Here is a 12,052-nt window from a genome sequence, read left to right as displayed (position 1 = left end):
AGTCACATTAAATACTTCAATCTGTCTCATATCCAATTTATAATCATTTATCCTAACGCAGATGTCTTTTGTCTGTCTTCCCACAGACAAAAGACATCATAGCTTTTACAACATAACAGCCCAAAAGTTGGGACACTGTATAAAATGTAAATAAAAACAGAACACAATGATTTGAAAATCTCACAAACCTATATTTTATTCACAGTAGAACACAGAAGACATTTGAGATGTTTAAATAGAGAAAATGTACCATTTTAAATGAAATACTAGCTCATTCTAAATTTGATTGAAGCAACATGTCTCTATAAAGTTGACACAAAGTCATGTTTACCATCCTATTATAATAAATGCTGTATCCAGTTTAACATTGTCTTGCTGAAATGTGCAAGAAATCATCTGATTGGGAGCACATCTTGCTTTAAACTCTTATTTACCTTTCAGTATTGACGGTACCTTTCCAAATGCTCAAGCTGCCAACTCCATAGGCGCTAAAGCACCGCCGTGCTATCAGAGCTACATGTTTAAAGCTAAGCACCGATTACAAGCTTGATGCCCCATTCCTTTTTAGTCTAGAGGATGCAGTGTCCATGTTTACCGAAACAGAATTTCAAGTTTTGATTCTTATCATCACAGAACAATTTTTCCACTTTGCCTCAGTCCATTTAAAATGAATTTTGCCAAGAGAAGATGGCAGCTGGCCATTTTCACACGACTTATTGTGTAAACATCTTAACAAAACTATCTGTTAGTCTAATCAAATTACCTAAGAGACAGTGACTATAGTAATGGTGTTTGCAGTAATCCTGTGGCAATATCCACTTAGAGAATAAATGGTGAAGAAGGGCTACTAAGGACTTTACACATTAGGCCTAATTAACATGCAGGTATGAAATGCTCACACACTGGCAAATACGATTTTATAGTCCTGACTTTAAAGCATCACAGTGCATGCAGGAGAGTAAATAGCTTTTCCCAGCCTGTCTCTTTAAATTCTAAATGCATTCAGTCCAGACAAAAACGGGTACGGAGAGCACTGAAAGCAGTAATTATAATTTGATGATTTATGAATTTTATAACTCAAACAATTAGGTTATTTGTATGCAGGAGCATGGTGGCATACATCATTTGTCTGATGTGGGAACAAAACATCTTTATAATATAAATATATAAATTACATCTTAATGTATTACCTTTCATGGGGGCTGAATCTATTAGTACTGTCTGATTCAGGAATATGACCCCCATGAATATGGTCCATTCTTGCGAGCTATATCTACAATTTCATTCAGCCATGTTTTAAGCTGGGTATGAGTTTGGTGAAGAGAGACTTAATTAAATTTCTGGCTTATTTGGCTGATACATGATAATTGTACTTATGTCCACTATGGCAATAAAAAAAAGGCTTTCTTTTACTGGAATACTCTTTTACTTTGAAATCAAGGTTCAGTATCTGCTGCAGGGTCAAGGCTGAGGGGTCCAGATATGCAGGAATGAAGGGGTTTTCATATTAAGAGTTCAACAATGGAAGCAGAACAGTCATCAAGCTCTAAAGTGACTAAATCACAATGAGGAAAAGTCATTTTAAAATACCCAGTCTACCTCCAGGTATTTGTAATACAGGGGAAAAAAAATCCTTATCATATTTACTGATTGTGTTTCCATTTCCCTTCGGGGGAGTCTATTATAATGAGAAAAGAAATGAAGGGAGATTGTTTCTTACCAAGCGCTTTGTCAACACAGTTGATTTTACTGGGAGGGCAGATATCTGCGGTTCCTGCAAAGGAGAACAGAAAATGAGTCTGATCAATCAGAAACAAAATGATCAGTGACCCGTGTCTGCTGCAATGAGGAAGCGTGGCTGTGAACAACACTCCACAGCTTATCATTCATCTCCAAATGAAGGCAGGCGCACAAAGGATGACTTCCATCCACGGAGTCTGGGCCATCTTGGAAGTCTGTCCTTGATTGCACTGAGAAATGGAGCATGCTGGCTCCACCCGCAAGGCATATTTAGAAAGTCTTTAAAAACCAATCAATGAGTCACTTCCTGGCAAAAAAACATGCTGCCCAGGCCATTAATGACAGGTATTCATCAGCAGCACAATTAATTAGCAGAGGTGTGTTTGTCTGTCTGTGAAATGTTCACGGGGTTAATGTTTTGTGGAATTCTCCTTCCCAGACGCTAAGAAATGTTCATTAACAGGAAGCAAAATTACATCTGATGATCTGAGGAGTGTGTCTTTACACACTTTCACAGATATGCCTCTCTTTTCCAGGAGCAGAAATATCAAAAAACGTCATTAAATATTATTCATTATTAAACATTATCCTTTTAACTGCCTTGTGTATTTTATTTTTTCAGACGTTCTGAATTTGAAAGCAAAAGCAGTCCTGTCGTCACATCAAGAACAACTTAATAGCTTTTTTGGGTGGTCCTCTAAATATAGAAGGAGGCCGAAAGACTAAAATATTAACACAGATCCAAGCAAAACACAATTTTGCTTCTACGGTTCACAGTTCAAAAGTCGTGAGGTTTAAAATTGGCCACAACTTGACCACCTCAAAATGCAACAGATGGTGGCCATGTTTGTTTATTTTTCAGTGATACAGCATGGTGTGTTCACTGGATGGCCTCAGCTTCCCTTATGAGTTTTGAACCAGCAACCCCAGAATTTAATTTAATATGCAACAATAAATGTTATCCATTATTGATAAGTGCAGTGAACTAATGCGAGCTAGCCGCTACCTTTGCAAAGCTCTCGTCTGCCTCTTCTGAGAGCAAATGGCTGGAAAAGCTTCCACATTTATTATTTCTGACATAATAAATATCATATCTGATGTGATACATCACCGCAGAGAGCAATGTGATTCTGCTGGTTTTTCTAACCACCTCTGCTCTGTCCTTCCTGTTCATTGATTCAAAGATTTCCCTTTTCTGGCACCCCTTTTGCAGTTGTCATTCATTAAATTGCATATATGGGCTATTCTGACAGTTTAAAAAAAGTAGACTTCATGTGGATATTCTTTACTTTTTTACATATTCGGATGGCCAAACATTTAACATTACAAAGGGCGATATAATGCATATTAATTCCCATTTTCATTATTTATTAAAATTAATAAAATAGCCACGTGAGAAAAGTAAGCACGCGCTGCATTTATTACAGCAGAAATTAGGGGCTCCAGATTTGGTGCCAAAGATTAGATACACCTCAGAGAGTGACAGGTACAACCTGTCTTATTTAAACCTCTGACACTGACAGCCTGGTGTTGTCTTTGCCAATGATGTGTGTAGTGTCATCATGCCAAGATCTAAAGAGCTCTCCAAGGCCTTTGGAAAAAAAAATGCTGCTGAGTGCAGCATTTGAAATTCCAATGTGCACCAAACTGTGGAGATTTCAAACGATTTATCCAGGACTGTCTAAGAACCGCAAAACGTCATTAAAGGGAGCTCTTGCAGCTGCTAGTGTCAGTGCATGCGTCTACAACCGCATATTCCACAAATTAAACCTGAAATGAATCTGAGAATCTGGGAGGTTTGCCAGGAAAAGGCTTTTGTCAATGAACATATAAGCAAATAACAGGCCTGTGTGGCAAACGATTCAAAGATAGAGCTGCTTGGCCGCAGAGACAGCAGACGTTTTTAGCACAGACCAAAAGAGGTCAGAACCTCATACCAGCTGTGAAGCATGGTAGTGGAAATGTTTTGATTTGGGGGTTATTTTACTGCCTTAGGAGCTGGGAAACTCATAGTGTTTAAGGTTTAAAGTTTTAAAAAGACCTGATTAAAATCCTACTGAAAATTCTGAATAGAAAAAGTGTAAAAAACAAAAAACAAATGAAAAAAAGACCCTGCAAGTGTCCTAACACAGCCTCTATGCTTACTATTCCAACAGGAGAATATTGCATCCAATAAATAATTGAAAACGCTGTTTTCTCACAGTGTTATCCAAGTATATCACAGTTTCTGTAGGCACTTTTTTTTCTGTGGATTTATCATCTGCTGGGTTTGCAGAGTACAGAGTGTATGCAAATGCAAATGTAAAATGTTTCTGGAACAATTATAACCAGGTTCCTCCCAAATCATGACATAGCAAGTTCCTTTAAGGCACACAATCTCCCTGAGATCAGACCACCGCTTTGGTCTTGCCATTTCAGTCTGCAAATCCAAGATTAAAATGTGTGACTGCTATGTAAATGTGTAGGCTGATAACCACAGCATCGCTCTGTCAAAAAATGTGATGAATCAGATCGGCCTCGAATCAGCTGTCTCATACTTGTTTATTTAATCGGTTTCTGAATGTCAGCTGCACTCAATGCAAAAGTGGAAATGAAAAAGAATACATGATAAGTTTCTTGTCTTAACTTTAAATGTGACCACTCTCAGCATGCCTACTTGCTAGACACATCAAACAGCCAGCATCCAGTGACTCAGCTCTGTGACTTCCTGCTCTTTAGCCATGATGACGCACACTCTGAATAAGTCCAGAGAGCTCATTTTGTGTTTCTGGTACTCAACTCTATGACATATCCTCACACTGGGAGGAAAACTGCTCAAATGGTGACATATTACTAACCAGTGTTCTCGGTTTCCTAATAGACCTATTTTTACATCATGTCTCAAAAATTTGTAGGTTTTGTACATCCATTCATGGTCTGCTTTCCCTCCAGTGCCAAAGTGTTGGGTGAAACAACTAATTACAAGATGAACTGCTAACTTTGGCCACTTCCTATTCAACAGAAGCTGTCTGCAATTGATGTATAGGGGTGCTTAACAGAGAAAAGAAAAATTGCAAAGAAGCAAAGATAATTGCACTATGGAACTATGTAGTTATGCAGATAACTTAACTTGGCTTTAGACTCTTGTTATTGGCTTAAAACACTAACAGTAGTTCTAATTTCAGCTATTTCTGAGTTACATACACATTCAGGAATTTTTTCTCTTTTCTTTAATTTTGCTAAAAAAAGAGACAAAATCATACACAAAAATAACAGAGCTTTATTTTAAATTGTGCTTCATTAAAGTCAAGACCGAGTTTAAATTAGATATGTGCTCCTTAGGCAATATGTCATGATGTAAGTAAATGACCAAATAATTCAATACAAGCAGCAGTACTAAGGGCAGTTTGTAAGCAACCTACCAGTAGAAACCAAACAGGACCAATACCAGTAATAATAATCAATCATAATAATTAATAATGGCTGTGGGAGGGCAACAGAACAATTCCAGGACAGATGGAGATGGATGAGCAAAAGCATCCAAACCTCATTGAGACTTTAGTCTGATGTGCCTGTAGCCAAAGCGCTGGCAGCAGAGAAGAGCATACCACTCCAGATATCAAGCATCAAGGTCAGGCATGTGGCAGTCCAAATTATATCTATGCTGGAGTGATTCAAGTGGGCCAAAAATGATGACTTGTTTTGCACAATGGGTCATCAAATCTCAGGCAAATACTGGGCAGACTGGCTTTTCAATTACAGCAGGTCAACAAGGCGAACAATTTTAAAAACAGAAGGAAATACTTGAAATACCAACTCTGATTAGTATTTTTTCCCCCACATAAATTTCCCAATGCAAGTTTTGTTGTTGTGTGCCATATCATGACCTTGAATGACTATTTTAAGTTCCAATCATACATTTAGTCATTACAGTTCACAGTTTGGCACCTTATACAACATGTCAGAGAATGAATTACTATTGTGTGTCCATTTGAAATGATGCACACAATCCTCTTTCCCCCTGAAACATGTGCCGCTCTGTGTAAAGATAATGTAGGGGCTGATCTTACCGGGCATGTGCACCATTCTGCAGTTGCACACTCGTAGGACCTCGTTGGTCTCGCAGAGCAGGCGACAGGCACTGATGCTATATGTGTCGTATCCCGGGAACTTCTCTTTGCTGGTGGAGCGGCAGTTCCCCCAGGGCTGGGGCAGGTAGGTCAGCTAAGCACACAAAGATTTATTAGACCCAGTCTGAGCCACCGGGGTTGCTGGGAGAACAGTAATCTGGTGGTGGGTGGTGGTAGTGGGTCAGCGGGGGCAGGGATGGTGCGCTAAGATGAAGACGACCTACCCTCTGCTCCTGACAGGAAACAAAGGTCTGGAAGCCCGGAGAGACACCGAAGCCCAGCTGGTGGATGTAAGGAGGCTCGTCCTGACTGTGGATCTGAACACGAATGCCGGCCTCCAGGGATGTCTCATCTTCTCATCAGGATGAAACGGAGCATGGATCGTTGCAAAGAGAGAATACAAGGGAATTTCAGATGGCTGCCTCATCTGACAGCTAGGGCTCAGTTTGATGTTAACCGCAAATCATTTATCAGTCATGTTTAAAAAATAGGCCCATAGGGATTAATTTTATGTGACAAGTACAATGCATACACAAATCAAAGGAAGTGTACTGTGTTTAGGAATTCCCTTTTACAAATCACATTTGCAGGTGGAGCAAAACAATCAGAAAATGCATTATTTACAGTACATGACCAAGACAAATAGATGCGGGCGGTTATTGATTTAAACTGCAGCAGAGGGTATGTCACAGCATTGCACAGGATAGGATTACAATAGACAAATAGTTCTGAAGCTTACTTGTCTCTCTCCAGATTGGCAGATACTCATCCTGCTGAATATCCAACATGATCTCCAGCCCATTTCCCATTCCACCCTGCTTGGTTTTCCTGGATGTAGTCTTGTTGCCATTAAAAGTGTAGCATTTCCCATATCTGGTGTACACCTGGGAGAGAACAGATTGATATCATGAACATCACCATAAGCGTGACAAAGTCCAGATGCCGCACGTGACGCACTCATATAGGCGCACTGAAATGAAATCAGAGATATGGAGCAAAAAATAAACAAGCCGCATCTCTGCCTGGACAAGTCGCTGTATATTACCCACAAACCTCTGGATGCATTGACGGCTCAGTCCCTCGCGGATTTTGATAAGCAGTATTTGAATCAATTTCCAACACCCACCACACAAAGCCTGCACAATGGTGCTCAGTAGTAGCACCATCCCACTGAAATATCAAATGGCATGAGAGATTCTTTAATCTCTCTTCAAAAGAAAACAAAAGACAATAAGAGAGAGGCTGCTTTAAGTAAGATATCACACCACCACCTATCAGGGGAGCTGTCTCAGCAGGGAACACATCATCTCTTTGTTTATACCTCTCATCTAAACTGCTGCACTGTGGAAAATATAATTCTTACCAGTCATTTAACTGTTATCTGAAGCCAGTTTTAAAGGCACAATCCGTGATCCACATGCAAAGAAAACGGTCCCGCAGCAGCACCACCAATATCCAGGATTGGAAGTCTTTCACAGACACTGATTAAGGTTTGATTCTAAAGGCAGTTTATTGCTTGAAAAGCTGAGTGCTTCATCTGAACAATGATGATACAATCATAGCTTAAACCCTATCACCAAGTATGGCAGGTGTCCAGCTTTGGATTTCTTCACACGTTCAACTAGGATGTCAAGCTCTAGTTCGATAGCCAGAGGGAAACTGTGAAGAGAGCTGAGGATGGCTAATTTTTGCCCTTTCCAAGGCAAAGAAAAAAAAGATACAGAACATTTATCTGTATAAATAAAAAAGGGTAAATGTAAGAAACCAAGACTAATCCTACCCAAGGTAATGATACTTGTGATATTTGGTACATTCAGTCTGATCGCACCTTTTCACTTAACCATACGTACATATATTCTGAATGTCAAATCTCAATTGGCTTTTCATCAAGTGGCCCAAACTACACGAAATTAAATATTGTAAAACTTCACACTGATCTTTTTTAACTGATGTTGTATCCATTCAGATGGATTTTAGATCCACCAGTGTGGGTCAAATCAAGGAAAACGATTGGTTTTAGGGAATCTTGAAACTGTGAAATTGTACATGTCGTGCCTGCGTGTGTGTGTAGATTTCTGCTGGGCAATCTGGCTTACTCACACAGTCCATAGACATGCATGTTAGGTTAACCGGTGCTTCTAAATTGACCGTGGATGTGAGGCAGATAAAGTGCTTCAAGTGTATAGCTGTATGAATGTATGGTTAAAGTGTGACTTCTATTTAAAAGTGCTTTGAGTGGTTAGTAAGGCTAGAAAAGTGCTATAGAAATACAAGAACATGACATAACATTTGCACCTACATGTGCAAGCAGAAGCACCCACAATGCAACAGAAAACTATAAATAATACAACAAATAATAATCAATTTATTCTGAGTTAAGGGAGATTAAACTACATGGGATAGTAACAGAGTTGAAGGGGGTAAGTGTGGGAAACACAAATTTTCACTAGTTTGCAGGAAGCATTTTTTGTGTTTTATGTGTTAATAAATGTTGAATTAATATTGATAATTATAGATGGTAGCTAAAAGGATTTTTAAGTATAGCAGTGAGGACAGTGTTTAATGGTTTTAAAAGTTATATAATAAATCCCAACAGTTCCTCCCAGTTTCACTTGCAATAAAATATATTTAAATGTTATATTTTCATATGTTAGGCATAATGATAATGTGTGTTCATAAAAGTTTTCCTTCAAAAATCTGAAAATTTTGAACCACAGTCTAAACAGATCTGTGGTTCAAAATTTAATATAGATATTAACTCCTGGCCTGAGTCAAAAATGAAAAATTGACTTTACTGCGCCGCATGCCAAAGCATCCTTGGGCAAGATACTGAACTTTGAGGTGCTTCAAATGTGCTCATCTGAGTGTGAATGTATGTGAAGTTCTTAGGTGTAAAAAGAGAGCTTGTATGAATGGGTGACTGAGACATGCTATATAAAACGCTCTTTAAGAATTACCATACAGTGAAAGCATGACATATGAAGGGTTAATAAGCTACTCATTACAACCGAAGCCAGTGTAGAAGTAGCTCAAAGTTGCATTTTTAAATAGCTAGAAGGAGGTGGACTCATCAGATTTTCATTTATGATTTTAATAAATCCTTTTTTAACTTAATTTGGTTCATCATTATATACTTGTAAGTCTCATTTAGAGTAAAGCAAGGTATGCTTAAGGATTTGGCAACCTTGTGGCATATAAATTGTCACCTTACGAGCATTCAGTGTCTTTGGGTTCTCATTTAGATCTACGCCTCACTTGTTCAGCACTCAGTTGTACAGAAATACATTCAACTGGTATTTCAGTTTTTCCGTTAATGACATCTTTTGGTTTTAAAAGATTCAGATGGAAACTCAAGGCTTCAAACCACCACAAACCGCTCGCTTACATTAAGTTTGGCTACATCCATCTTTATATACAGTCTTAGGTTGTTTTGCACTAAACCTGTTATTCGTGTATGCAACAAATAACAGGAGAATCCTTTAAAGTGACCTTTTTTTTTCTAAATAAGCCAGCTAGAAATATTTAAAAGCAGTATTTCCTACCAACTCATGCAGCTGCTCTTAAATTAACCAGCTCGCTGCAGCTGATGAAAATGTTCACCACAGCTGTCATTTCATCCAGTAAAACTGGAGACCACAAGCTAAAAATGAGAGGCCTGTCTCTGTCTACTTGTGTGAACTCAATGTTTCATGAAGAAATAATGATGGATTCAAACAGCACTCGTAATATGAGCTTTGCTGCATATGCAGATCCCTAAAAAAAATCCTCAGACTACAGCTTTTCCCGCTGAAAAACACCCATTTTTCCCACTCAGAGTCCCGAAAAAATAATCTGTGGATTTGTTTTGTCCAAACATCAAATAAAAGAGGACAGTGATGAAAGTATTCAAGCTTAGGAAATCACATGGCAGGAGAGGTCAACAGGCAAGGCACTGGAGAAATGACAGTGAAATAACAATTGAGCTGAACAGACAGCAGACATATCATTAAAGAGACAGTGACGGTCCCTGCATGCACAAAAACATAGAATGCCTGTGATCTGACTTTGATATCAGCTTGATCCACCTAATGAGTGCTGTGATGTCTAAATAAGGGACACTGGCGGAACAACACAAGCTCTCATTTACAGACCACAGGGTGTACCCACATTTGAGATGGCTGAACAACAAATCAAAGCCATGGTTGTGGGGTTCAGTCAAGTAATTCGCTGGAACAGTTGGCAATTTTGCAATGTCCACAACAGTGATTAGAGCAAGAAATGAGTACTGTTTACAAAAGCTGTTTAGACGGACAGCTATAGTTTATGCAGTAATAGGCCTCGGGGCCTTTGATCTGGCTCTTTGTACATGCTAGTTTGCACTGAGTGTGTGTGTGTGTTTTTGAATGAATTTCAAATGGTTACCTTCAAAGTGCATCTTGGTTGAGGAGTCAGACAATTTTTGGACAATTACAGATCTCGGCTCGCGCTCTGTTGTGGTATAAACCGTTTCTCTGTTAGTTCTAACAGCCAATATGCATTTTTGTAAATTGCAGCATCTTCTCAGCTGGTGTGATTAGATAATGGGACGTGGCAAAGTGTGGGCGGAGGCCCGTGGGAGAGACGGTTCAAGTATTCAAGTGTGACTTTTGACTGACATGTGCTATTAGGCTGAAATGGTTTAATCTCTGTTTGGCTGGTGCGGTGCGGCTGAGGGGGTAAGCTGCACTTATCATTGATTCCCCGCCCCCACCTGGGTTCATTGACACACTTAAGCCTCGACTGGCAGTCTTTATCTGATGGAGCAAGCAACAGAGGCAAAGGAGGATTTCACTTCAGAAATGCTCAAAACACCCAGACCAAGTGCCTGGGTTACGCTCTAAAACTTCAGGCTCTGGAGGACGCCGTGTGTTCACAAATGATATCCCCCAGAGAATATGAGAAAGTTTTCCCATCATCTCACCCAGGAAATGGATGTTGGCAGAGCTTCCACTGGTTTATTTCTCAGTTTCCACCTACCCCCTCTCCCTCCCCTCCCCTCCTCCATCCCCTCTTCCTGCATCCACAACGTGATTGATGGAGCATTTTTCTCTTGTTAAATCTTGCACCAAATTTAGTAAAGGTAACAGGACTGACTTGGGCAAATCCCAAGTGGGGACCTGGCACTGCTGTTGACAAGCTGAAACAGTGCAGCGGCATTGTAGTTACAAACCAGATGAAAAGAAGCGTTGTATTCCTCTGAGTAGCTCAAGAGCTAAATTTTGCAGCACTCAATGCAGCATTGTTCAAAATATCTAAAACAACATCACCTTATGTGACAGTGTTTTAGATGGTAATGAAAAATTGATCAAAACATGCGCTCAGTTTCTGCATTATCCTGTCAGTTATGTCTGCGAGAAACCTAAACTTGTTTCTTTGTATAGTAGTTGGACTATTCAGAGATGAATTACCAACCGAGTAAAGCGAGCTATATTCTTCCTTGAGGCACAAAAACCTCATACTTAAGCAAACTTTAAGCGTAAAGTTAAGACATTTAGTGAAGTCACCTAATGTACTTGAAAAATACATGTTTTAATGACTTCATCCCACATTTGTGATCAAAAGTAAATAAATGAAATTATCCATACATGTTGCATTGTGTTTATTGAGGTCACAAACCTGGACATGAAAAGCATCACAGAACATTAGTAATGGCTCATTTCTGGGTCTCTGTGCAAAATTTAATAAAGCTATTAAGTGGAGCCTGCTGTGTGCACGAGAACACATCCATAGTACAAAGACAGCAGGAAGAATAAGGCGTCCTATCCCTATATTTACCCTCTGCATTGACTATCTCTGGCTATATATGTAACATCTATTGTCCATCCAGTACAGGAGGGATGCGTTCTGTTAAAGGTGGATTTTGTGTTTTCTTTTCTCTCTAGGATAGTTTGTCTTATGTTCACACCATAAAGGCTTTGACACAAATCTGTTTCTCTTGGCAACATAAATAAAAAAAGTTGTCTCAACTTGAATAGATTAAGCACTAAAAGTACAAATGCATTAAGATGAAGTTGCAACATAGTTTGGAAAGATTCTCGTCATCATGTCATTTGCTTATCCTGTATCTCACCAATTATAATGCATCTGCTTTAAATGTCAATTCATTATGTGTCTTTTGCCAGTGTTTTTCTTCCGCCTAGAGTGCCTTGTTTCTGTCTCCGTCTCTCCATGCTAAATGCATTAAG

General features: G+C 39.2%; 1 protein-coding gene across 1 annotated transcript in view; it reads right to left on the bottom strand.

The window, feature by feature from the left end:
- Positions 1 to 12,052, bottom strand: part of asic4a (acid-sensing (proton-gated) ion channel family member 4a) — a 104,819-nt gene that overhangs the window by 9,859 nt on the left and 82,908 nt on the right. The window contains exons 2-5 of the mRNA XM_063499089.1: positions 6,589 to 6,733; positions 6,074 to 6,201; positions 5,790 to 5,943; positions 1,721 to 1,774 (exon numbers count right to left, since the gene is read on the bottom strand). Coding sequence (XP_063355159.1) covers positions 1,721 to 1,774; positions 5,790 to 5,943; positions 6,074 to 6,201; positions 6,589 to 6,733 — 481 coding nt within the window. The remainder of the gene's footprint in view (positions 1 to 1,720; positions 1,775 to 5,789; positions 5,944 to 6,073; positions 6,202 to 6,588; positions 6,734 to 12,052) is intronic.

The sequence above is a fragment of the Pelmatolapia mariae genome, linkage group LG16_19, assembly GCF_036321145.2.
Source record: "Pelmatolapia mariae isolate MD_Pm_ZW linkage group LG16_19, Pm_UMD_F_2, whole genome shotgun sequence".
Classification (NCBI taxonomy): domain Eukaryota; kingdom Metazoa; phylum Chordata; class Actinopteri; order Cichliformes; family Cichlidae; genus Pelmatolapia; species Pelmatolapia mariae.
The sequence above is the reverse complement of the archived record's forward strand: the minus strand, read 5'-3'. Positions and strand labels throughout refer to the sequence as shown.